Below are 12,484 nucleotides of genomic sequence, written 5' to 3' on the forward strand. Positions count from 1 at the left end.
TAGAGTACAATCAGTTAAAAATACCTACTGAAATAAAAAAAATCATAAAACAAAACAATTGTTTCCCTTTAGTTCATTGATAAATGTAAATGTAAATTGGCAACATAAAGGAAAAAAGAAAGAAAGAAAGAAAGAAAGAAAGAAAAGAAAGAAAAAAGAAAGAAAGAAAGAAAGAAAGAAAGAAAGAAAGAAAGAAAGAAAGAAAGAAAGAAAGAAAGAAAGAAAGAAAGAAAGACAAAAAGAATAAAAAGAAAGAAAGAAAAATAGCATTACATGGATTCGAACTCGAGATCTCGGGGCGAGAAGCAAAGCCAGTAACTATATGCCACCGGGAGACTGATGACAATTGCACTCGATTTCAGCGTATTTAATCCTATCGTTGCAATGCTACTGTATTGTGTTATCGAGCTTCGATCCAATGAAATCATTCATTAAAACTCATGTTTTGGTCGTATTCAGCATTTATCTAACGTATATATTTTGAATATACACGGTCACATTATACATACCTTCCTAACTTTGATATGTTTATTGGTAATTATTCCTCCATACAAATGAGCACGGTCTACCATAACGTTAAATAAATATATATTACTTTTTAAGTTATATTATTCTGGTAGACCGTTATTGCGTCATTAATTCTTGTTATCCTTGTTATAAATAAATTCGCATGAATAACAACAGCTCAACCATAGTGTAGTGGTTTGCTTACTGCCTTCTGATCATGAGGGCTACGGTTCGAAGCTCATTGTCGCCGATATGTTTACTTTTAAATCCTGCTCTTTATCTCTTTTTTAATTTTTGAATACCAATAATAAGCACATTTAAAATGTGTAATTGTATATAATTGTATATACACTTTTTGGCATGGCATTGTTACGTTGAATTAGCGTGTCTGTGATGGGTAGTTGAAGGCCTATATTAAAGAGTTTAACGTGCATTCCGATAATAGCATTTGAAATAGGGTAATGAGTTTGAAAGATCAATGATGAGACAAACATCATGATTCTGTTCTATTTATTTCTATATTTTCTTAATTTCTTATTTGGTTTGCTTTTATTATGTTTGTAAATTCTACCAAAGGAGAATTTATATGTCCACTCTAATATAAGCAATCAATGTGTCAAATATTCCTTGAAAAATGCATGCATTGCAGGGTTAGATATTCAAAAAATGTTTATTTTAATAATTTTTTAAAATTGGCTAATCATGTAATGCATAATGAAATTATCTTGACATCACTGAAAAATTATGAAAATCGAGCAACGCGTTCGAGAGTTATGGCGATTTTATTGATATTAATAGATTATTTTTTCGCATCCCCTATACAATCAAGTGCAAATTTGCTGGGACACTTTCATAGTTCAATGGACCTCCCCGCACCCCTTATTCAATGTTGTATACCAAACGCCTCATTTTGTAAATGGCCTATATTTTTGCTCCAACATTGGTTGGTGGGGAGGGAGGATTCGAAATAGGTTGGAAACTATACAAATAAAATGTCACATGGTGAACTTCATATGACCGGTTTTATTGAACAGAGGGCGCGAAATATGAACAAGTGTCCCAGGGAAATTTGCACTTGATTGTATTGAAAAAGACAAAAAATAATCTAGTACTTTCAGTAAAATTACCATAACTCGCAAACGCGTTGCTCGATTGACATGATTTTTTCACTAATTTAAAACAAATAACATTGCGCATATTTTGGTTACTTTAATTGTCATTTCTTGTCAAACTAAATATTTTTAGGTATCAAAACGCTGTAATATATGCATTATTTAAGGCATATTTGACACATGATTGCTATTATAAGCGAATTATCTCAAAATTCACTTTTAAAACAATTTAAAACTAATCAAAATTAAATCATATTGGAAATATAGAGTACAATCAGTTAAAAATACCTACTGAAATAAAAAAAAAATCATAAAACAAAACAATTGTTTCCCTTTAGTTCATTGATAAATGTAAATGTAAATTGGCAACATAAAGGAAAAAAAAGAAAGAAAGAAAGAAAGAAAGAAAGAAAGAAAAAGAAAGAAAAAAAGAAAGAAAGAAAGAAAGAAAGAAAGAAAGAAAGAAAGAAAGAAAGAAAGAAAGAAAGAAAGAAAGAAAGAAAGAAAGACAAAAGAATAAAAAAGAAAGAAAGAAAAATAGCATTACATGGATTCGAACTCGAGATCTCCGGGTCGAGAAGCAAAGCCAGTAACTATATGCCACCGGGAGACTGATGACAATTGCACTCGATTTCAGCGTATTTAATCCTATCGTTGCAATGCTACTGTATTGTGTTATCGAGCTTCGATCCAATGAAATCATTCATTAAAACTCATGTTTTGGTCGTATTCAGCATTTATCTAACGTATATTTTGAATATACACGGTCACATTATACATACCTTCCTAACTTTGATATGTTTATTGGTAATTATTCCTCCATACAAATGAGCACGGTCTACCATAACGTTAAATAAATATATATTACTTTTTAAGTTATATTATTCTGGTAGACCGTTATTGCGTCATTAATTCTTGTTATCCTTGTTATAAATAAATTCGCATGAATAACAACAGCTCAACCATAGTGTAGTGGTTTGCTTACTGCCTTCTGATCATGAGGGCTACGGTTCGAAGCTCATTGTCGCCGATATGTTTACTTTTAAATCCTGCTCTTTATCTCTTTTTTAATTTTTGAATACCAATAATAAGCACATTTAAAATGTGTAATTGTATATAATTGTATATACACTTTTTGGCATGGCATTGTTACGTTGAATTAGCGTGTCTGTGATGGGTAGTTGAAGGCCTATATTAAAGAGTTTAACGTGCATTCCGATAATAGCATTTGAAATAGGGTAATGAGTTTGAAAGATCAATGATGAGACAAACATCATGATTCTGTTCTATTTATTTCTATATTTTCTTAATTTCTTATTTGGTTTGCTTTTATTATGTTTGTAAATTCTACCAAAGGAGAATTTATATGTCCACTCTAATATAAGCAATCAATGTGTCAAATATTCCTTGAAAAATGCATGCATTGCAGGGTTAGATATTCAAAAAATGTTTATTTTAATAATTTTTTAAAATTGGCTAATCATGTAATGCATAATGAAATTATCTTGACATCACTGAAAAATTATGAAAATCGAGCAACGCGTTCGAGAGTTATGGCGATTTTATTGATATTAATAGATTATTTTTCGCATCCCTATACAATCAAGTGCAAATTTGCTGGGACACTTTCATAGTTCAATGACCCTCCCCGCACCCCTTATTCAATGTTGTATACCAAACGCCTCATTTTGTAAATGGCCTATATTTTTGCTCCAACATTGGTTGGTGGGGGAGGGAGGGGATTCGAAATAGGTTGGAAACTATACAAATAAAATGTCACATGGTGAACTTCATATGACCGGTTTTATTGAACAGAGGGCGCGAAATATGAACAAGTGTCCCAGGAAATTTGCACTTGATTGTATTGAAAAGACAAAAAATAATCTAGTACTTTCAGTAAAATTACCATAACTCGCAAACGCGTTGCTCGATTGACATGATTTTTTCACTAATTTAAAACAAATAACATTGCGCATATTTTGGTTACTTTAATTGTCATTTTTGTCAAACTAAATATTTTTAGGTATCAAAACGCTGCAATATATGCATTATTTAAGGCATATTTGACACATGATTGCTATTATAAGCGAATTATCTCAAAATTCACTTTTAAAACAATTTAAAACTAATCAAAATTAAATCATATTGGAAATATAGAGTACAATCAGTTAAAAATACCTACTGAAATAAAAAAAAATCATAAAACAAAACAATTGTTTCCTTTAGTTCATTGATAAATGTAAATGTAAATTGGCAACATAAAGGAAAAAAGAAAGAAAGAAAGAAAGAAAGAAAGAAAAGAAAGAAAAAGAAAGAAAGAAAGAAAGAAAGAAAAGAAAGAAAGAAAGAAAGAAAGAAAGAAAGAAAGAAAGAAAGAAAGAAAGAAAGAAAGAAAGACAAAAGAATAAAAAAGAAAGAAAGAAACATAGCATTACATGGATTCGAACTCGAGATCTCGGGGCGAGAAGCAAAGCCAGTAACTATATGCCACCGGGAGACTGATGACAATTGCACTCGATTTCAGCGTATTTAATCCTATCATTGCAATGCTACTGTATTGTGTTATCGAGCTTCGATCCAATGAAATCATTCATTAAAACTCATGTTTTGGTCGTATTCAGCATTTATCTAACGTATATTTTGAATATACACGGTCACATTATACATACCTTCCTAACTTTGATATGTTTATTGGTAATTATTCCTCCATACAAATGAGCACGGTCTACCATAACGTTAAATAAATATATATTACTTTTTAAGTTATATTATTCTGGTAGACCGTTATTGCGTCATTAATTCTTGTTATCCTTGTTATAAATAAATTCGCATGAATAACAACAGCTCAACCATAGTGTAGTGGTTTGCTTACTGCCTTCTGATCATGAGGGCTACGGTTCGAAGCTCATTGTCGCCGATATGTTTACTTTTAAATCCTGCTCTTTATCTCTTTTTTTTAATTTTTGAATACCAATAATAAGCACATTTAAAATGTGTAATTGTATATAATTGTATATACACTTTTTGGCATGGCATTGTTACGTTGAATTAGCGTGTCTGTGATGGGTAGTTGAAGGCCTATATTAAAGAGTTTAACGTGCATTCCGATAATAGCATTTGAAATAGGGTAATGAGTTTGAAAGATCAATGATGAGACAAACATCATGATTCTGTTCTATTTATTTCTATATTTTCTTAATTTCTTATTTGGTTTGCTTTTATTATGTTTGTAAATTCTACCAAAGGAGAATTTATATGTCCACTCTAATATAAGCAATCAATGTGTCAAATATTCCTTGAAAAATGCATGCATTGCAGGGTTAGATATTCAAAAAAATGTTTATTTTAATAATTTTTTAAAATTGGCTAATCATGTAATGCATAATGAAATTATCTTGACATCACTGAAAAAATTATGAAAATCGAGCAACGCGTTCGAGAGTTATGGCGATTTTATTGATATTAATAGATTATTTTTTCGCATCCCCTATACAATCAAGTGCAAATTTGCTGGGACACTTTCATAGTTCAATGACCCTCCCCGCACCCCTTATTCAATGTTGTATACCAAACGCCTCATTTTGTAAATGGCCTATATTTTTGCTCCAACATTGGTTGGTGGGGGAGGGAGGGGATTCGAAATAGGTTGGAAACTATACAAATAAAATGTCACATGGTGAACTTCATATGACCGGTTTTATTGAACAGAGGGCGCGAAATATGAACAAGTGTCCCAGGGAAATTTGCACTTGATTGTAGCTTGAACAGGTCTGGAATATTTGGATTTACCACAAAAGGTCTTGACTCCAAACATATGCTTGCATATGCGCCCGCAGAATGTGTTGATGTCACGCGCCAGAAGTTGGAGGGATTTTATGAATCCCCCCCTGGTTGGCTCTTGAAGCGTTTGCATGGCTGCCATGCTTGTACACAGTGTTAGCTTTTCACTGTTGTTGTTGGCATTACAGTCAATTACACTTGTTATTCCATCAATTGATCAGTCTAATCATCTGAATGATCAATATCTTCATCTTCAAAGTATTTATCTGTGTGATAATCCAGCTGATTATCACTCTACCACAATGTGTTATACTAGGAGTGATCTCCTTAAGTACAATACTGGTATTTCAACTACACGTAGACTGCCTCAAGAAGTTTGGTGCAACATTAAGTCACTTGGTTTAAATAAACAGAAACCAACTCGTCGAGGAAAGAACAAGATACTTTCAAACAACTTTCCAATTATGAGCTGTGTGGCTCCATCTGCATCACCTGCAACGATTTCTCATTCCAATGAGCAAACTGTTCAGCAAAACCAATGTGAGCACTCATCAGGTAACCATAGCAACATGAAGTTAGGTCTATGGAATGCCCAGTCTGTGGGCAATAAAGGGGACACAATAACTGATATAATATTGAATGCGGACTTGGACTTCTTCTTCCTCAAGGAAACCTGGCTCCGTTCTGATGATCGTGTCATCACTGGGCAAATGTGTCCTCCCGGTTACTCATTTTTGGGTGTACCCCGTAACTCTGTCCATCGCGGTGGAGGAACTGCCTGTGTTTTCAAGAGCCAACTGAGTCTCGAACTCTGCGAAGAAAAACTACCTAAAAGTGACACTTTTGAACATTCATTATTTTATATGAAGAACCTTTACTTTGTTGTTGTGTATAGATCATCATCTTTAAAGCAAATGCCTCAATTATTTCATGCTTTTGAGATATTTCTCAATGCAGTTGACCTCCTTCCTGGACGATCAGTGGTATTGGGTGACTATGTCTCCCAGACTATGTAAAGAACTTGATGGTTGCTACACAAGAATGCTTAGAACAGTATACAACATCAATTGGAGAACAAAGAACTGTATGGTGACCTACCGAAACTTTCACAGAAGATCAGAGAGAGAAGGACACGTTTCGCCGGGCACGCGTACAGAAGCAAAAATGGACCTGTAGCTAAGCTGATCCATTGGACACCAAAACATGGAAGCAGAAAACTTGGTAGACCCCCTCTAACATACGTGGATGTATTGAAACAGGACACTGGACTGGATGTTATGGATTTGGGAAAGGCCATGCAGGACAGAAGGGGTTGGCGTGCTGTTGTAGTTCGAGGACACCACTCATCTTAAGCAAGTAAGCAAGGGTGACTTCAATATCCATATGGACATGCCCAATGAAAGCGACACCAAATCTATGCTTGCTATCCTTGAGTCTCTTAATTTCGAGCAACTTGTTGATGAGCCCACTCATGTTATTAAAGGGACACTTTGGATTTGGTTATGGTTAAAGAGAATGATCATGTTGTCAAGCCATATGACATCCACCCTGTTCATGTTTCTGATCATTTTCTCATACTTTGTGACATTGATTTTAAGAATATTGATCCTGTTGCTTTTGAGGAAGACCTTGTGTTCAAGCTCAATACCACTGATGATTCCTAGTCCAGTTGACATGTCTCGAACCTTGCAATAGTTGGTACTATGAAGTTTTTTTTCTTGATTTGTGATCCCAAGGGGTCCCTGAGCAAAATTAGCTTAGTTGCCAAATTTGCAACTTTGGGCAACTCTTGTAATTTGCATAAATCCAATATGGCCGCCGTCGGCCATTTTGAATATACATGTATAACTTTTGAGCCCCTTGATCAAAATTAATGTGTGGTACATCATTTTAAGGGTTATTTGGTACGAGGAAGCCATTTTGGGGGTTGTTGTTCTCCTCAAATGTTGGGATCAGTTCAAATCCAAGATGGCTGCCATCCGCCATCTTGAAAATATAATTTCTGAACCCCTTGGCCAAAACTAATGTATAATATATCATTTTAAGGGTTTTCTGGTATGAGGAATCCATTTATGGGGTTGCTGTTATCCTCAAAGGACGGGATCAATTCAAATCCAAGATGGCTGCCATCCGCCATCTTAAACTATAACTTTTGAACCCTTGGCCAAAACTTATATACAATATGTCATTTCAAAGGTTTTCTGGTATGAGGAATCCATTTCTGGGTTGCTGTTCTCCTCAAAGGTCGAGATCAATTCAAATCCAAGATGTCTGCCATCCGCCATCTTGAAAATGTAACTTTTTAACCCCTTGGCCAAAGCTAATGTAAAATATAATTTCAGGGGTTGTCTGCTTTGAGGAATTCATTTATGGGTTTCTTGTTCGGTCTTAAAAGGTCTTGATCCGCTAGATGGATATGAAAAATACATTTCCTGTTTCTTTTCCACCTCAGGTAAATATTAAGTCCAACTCAAGATCACAGCCTGGTAACCTGTGAACCCTTTGCCCTGAAAGTACATCCCTTGTATAGTACCTATACTGAAGATGCGCACACTTAATGCTGAGGACATAGCTGAACTAGTTTGCCGACACCATAATGGATATTGGAATGCTGTCTCTGCTGATCAGTCAGTTTGGAGAACAAACTGCTATCAAGATTGGTAAAGGAGCTCTTAAAGGCATGACGTTATCTCCAGAATTAGTATCGGAATGGATCGATGCCTTTCCTATTTAATACTGTCCATGTTTCAGAGAGGGTAGACACAATTTATTCTGATACTACAACAGCCCATCCTGCTCAGAAGCACAAAGAGGAGTTGGATCACAGACGCAAACTGGATGCCAAAGATCGAAAGTATTAGGAAAGTACCCTCATCCACTAGAAGACACTCGTCCTCATCTGTATAATCCTGTCAGTGGACAAATGACATCTACTGATGTGAATGTAGCAGATTCTCTCACAATTGGAGAACAGATGGAAGCGGAATTCATACCTAGTCTTCCAGATGGATTCTACAATGCTATCAGTAGCCCGATGCGCAAACTCAAAAAAGCAAGAGGAAACAAGATCAAGCCCATGAACTTCGAGACAATTTTCCTCCGGTTGATAATGGTTAGTGAACGGTGTCAGGTGGATCTTAGGTCTATGTTCAACTATATATGAGCTCTGTGCTGTGCCTTCATCCCTAATTGATGAATTCGGTTGCCTTCGCAAAAAAACCAAGCCAGATATTGTCAAACGTCTTGGTGTAATCGAGATCTCGCCCAAAAATGAGGTTGACACAGCTGTTGTACCATGTTGTGGGGCTTTATAGTGGAAGTCCCTCAGATCTGATTGCCTCAATGCAAGCTCGCATGTATCGCTATCCAGACAGAGCAAAGAAAATCCTTGTCTTCGACAAATACCAGGGCATATCTGTCAAAGATCATGAGAGATTGCGTAAGGCTGACAAGGCTGTCATAGAGTATGAAATCGCTATTAGGCCTACTATATAGTACTCTACCAAAGAGAGAAGCTGTAATGAAGAGCACAAACAACAAGAAGAAGTTGGAAAGTGTGTTAAGTACCTTCAACCTGGGAGAGAATATGATAAGAGTCACAATGATAGAGAATATGAGCATGACGAGGCAGACATTACCATTGTGTCCTATGTTATTGATGCTGCCAACTCTGGACAGAGCACAATAGGGATTATCTGTGATGATACAGATGTATTTGTCCAACTGGTCTACTGGGTATATTGGGCAAAGCTACAATGCAAGGTGCAAATGGAACGATGGGATGGATCAATCCTGAATATCAATGCCACATGTGCCACCTTGGGACCCAAGTATCTCCAGCTGCTAGGAATGCATGCTCTTAGTGGTTGTGACACAACGTCATACCCATTCTACAAAGGCAAGACAAGTGCGCTGAATACTTTACTTGCCAGAGACTTCTCAGGTTTGGCGAATGCGCTTGGTGAAGTTAGCTCCACCACAGAAGATGTCGTAGAGTCCGCCAAACCTCACTACTTGACATGGTATGGTCAACCACAAAATTATGGCACTACCGCCGATATCTGTAAATTTTGCACTTCATGTACTTCGTGCCCATCTGCAGGTGATGCTGTGGAAGTCTGCAAATCAGCAAGCCCCTCCTGAGCCGTCAGCAGATATCACAAAGTTTGGCTGGCAGATCAAGGACGACACCCCTGTGCCCGTCATTGCTCAATTGGATCCAGCACCACCTGAGCTGATGGACATCATCCAGTGTCACAGTAAAGCACGAGAAAGAAAGTGCGGGACCCAGGCGTGCAGCTGTCATACGGAGCATCACACATGTACCTCATTTTGCAAATGTAATGAAGACGTGTGCTGCAATCCTTACACCAAAAGGATGACTGAAGACGTTACGAATGATGGAAATGATGAGGACTGAAGAGGAGAAGGATGAGGACGAGACTGAAGAGGAGAAGGATGAGGACGAGACTGAAGAGGAGTATGATGAGGACGAAACTGAAGAGGGGAATGATGAGGACGAAACTGAAGAGGAGAATGATGAGGACGAAACTCAAGAGGAGAATGATGAGGACGAAACTCAAGAGGAGAATGATGAGGACGAAACTCAAGAGTAGAATGATGAGGACGAAACTCAAGAGGAGAATGATGAGGACGAAACTCAAGAGGAGAATGATGAGGACGAAACTCAAGAGGAGAATGATGAGGACGAAACTGAAGAGGAGAATGCTGAGGACGAAACTGAAGAGGAGAATGATGAGGACGAAACTGAAGAGGAGAATGATGAGGACGAAACTGAAGAGGAGAATGATGAGGAAGAAACTGAAGAGGAGAATGATGAGGACGAAACTGACGAGGAGAATGATGAGGACGAAACTGAAGAGGAGAATGATGAGGACGAAACTGAAGAGGAGAATGATGAGGACGAAACTGAAGATGAGAATGATGAGGACGAAACTGACGAGGAGAATGATGAGGACGAAACTGAAGAGGAGAATGATGAGGACGAAACTGAAGAGGAGAATGATGAGGACGAAACTGAAGATGAGAATGATGAGGACGAAACTGACGAGGAGAATGATGAGGACGAAACTGAAGAGGAGAATGATGAGGACGAAACTGAAGAGGAGAATGATGAGGACGAAACTGAAGAGGAGAATGATGAGGACGAGACTGAAGAGGAGAATGATGAGGACGAAACTGAAGAAGGGAATGATGAGGACGAAACTCAAGAGGAGAATGATGAGGACGAAACTCAAGAGGAGAATGATGATGACGAAACTGAAGAGGAGAACGATGAGGACGAAACTCAAGAGGAGAATGATGAGGACGAAACTGAAGAGGAGAATGATGAGGACGAAACTGAAGAGGAGAATGATGAGGACGAAACTGAAGAGGAGAATGATGAGGACGAAACTGAAGAGGAGAATGATGAGGACGAAACTGAAGAGGAGAATGATGAGGACGAAACTGAAGAGGAGAATGATGAGGACGAAACTGAAGAGGAGAATGATGAGGACGAAACTCAAGAGGAGAATGATGAGGACGAAACTCAAGAGGAGAATGATGAGGACGAAACTCAAGAGGAGAATGATGAGGACGAAACTCAAGAGGAGAATGATGAGGACGAAACTGAAGAAGAGAATGATGAGGACGAAACTGAAGAGGAGAATGATGAGGACGAGACTGAAGAGGAGAATGGTGAGGACGAAACTGAAGAAGAGGATGATGAGGACGAAACTGAAGAGGAGAATGATGAGGACGAAACTGAAGAGGAGAATGATGAGGACGAAACTGAAGAGGAGAATGATGAGGACGAAACTGAAGAGGAGAATGATGAGGACGAAACTGAAGAGGAGAATGATGAGGACGAAACTGAAGAAGAGAATGATGAGGACGAGAATGGGAGAGGAGAATGATGAGGAGAATGAAGAGGAGAATGATGAGGCAGACAGTATTTTGGATCAAAATGACGATGGCATGGACTTGGATGATGAGTGGAAGTGACAAATGGTAATAATGTACAGTAAACACCAACTTATGGTATACATGTCTAACACATAACATATATCAAGCTACGGGTAAGGGTTTTATTACACTATATAATAACAAATACACAACTTCAAGTTATGTGTTATGGACTATGGACAATTTTTAAAGCTCACAGATATTTAGGGAATTGATAGGATATTGGCCCAAAATCATGAAATAAAAAGGTATTGATAAGAGTTAGATCTTAGAGCATTTGGAGTTACCTTGATGCATTTCATGGTACCATTATAAATGCTTAAGATGCTTCTTACCTAAAAAATTTATATAACACTCTGCAGTTTTATTAGTAGAACGGATGCAGCTATTGAATTAACGTGAAGTTATACATGTAATAAGAGCAGAGGTGTGGTGGTTATCTAGATGTTACCCAACCAGGCAAAGTACAGGGAATAAATACCAGTGACAACAAAAATAAAAAATGGAAAATGTATTTCATACTATGGTTATTTACGAGAAATTTTGAATACCTTCTGGCAGCCATCTTGGATTCGAGCTGATCCCGCCATCTTGGACTTGAGCTAATCCCATCATTTGAGCTGATCCCGACGTTATAAGAGAACAGTTACTCCAGAAAATGGATTCCTCGCACCAAAAAACCCTTGAAATGATACATTGCACATTAATTTTGGGCAAGGGGCTCAAAAGTTGCATTTTCAAGATGGCAGATGGCGGCCATCTTGGATTTGAGCTGATCCCGACCTTTTAAGAGAATAGTAACTCCAGAAATGGATTTCTTGCCCCCAAAAACCCTTGAAATGATAAATTGCACTTTAATTTTGGGCAAAGGGTCCAAAAGATGTATTTTCAAGATGGCAGATGGCGGCCATATTGGATTTATGCAATTTGGCAACTAAGCTAAATTTGCTCAGGGACCCCTTGAGACCACAAATCAAGAAAAAAACTTCATAGTACCAACTATTGCAAGGTTGGTGTACATGGCCTATAGGGGTGTCAACTGGACTATCCATGGGTGAGGCACATGTAGACCTTGTCCAGTTTTAAAACAAAACCTGAAGCCAAGTACTTGAGACCCA

The 12,484-nt window shown here is 37.4% G+C and overlaps 1 protein-coding gene across 1 annotated transcript; it reads left to right on the top strand.

Moving 5' to 3' along the window:
• Positions 1–9,799: 9,799 nt before the first annotated feature.
• Positions 9,800–11,317, top strand: LOC140144130 (uncharacterized). Its single transcript, XM_072165965.1, is given in 1 exon segment — positions 9,800–11,317. A coding segment is annotated over 1 exon segment (1,518 nt).
• Positions 11,318–12,484: the final 1,167 nt, after the last annotated feature.

This window comes from Amphiura filiformis, unplaced genomic scaffold (genome assembly GCF_039555335.1).
Source record: "Amphiura filiformis unplaced genomic scaffold, Afil_fr2py scaffold_41, whole genome shotgun sequence".
In the NCBI taxonomy this organism is placed as follows: domain Eukaryota; kingdom Metazoa; phylum Echinodermata; class Ophiuroidea; order Amphilepidida; family Amphiuridae; genus Amphiura; species Amphiura filiformis.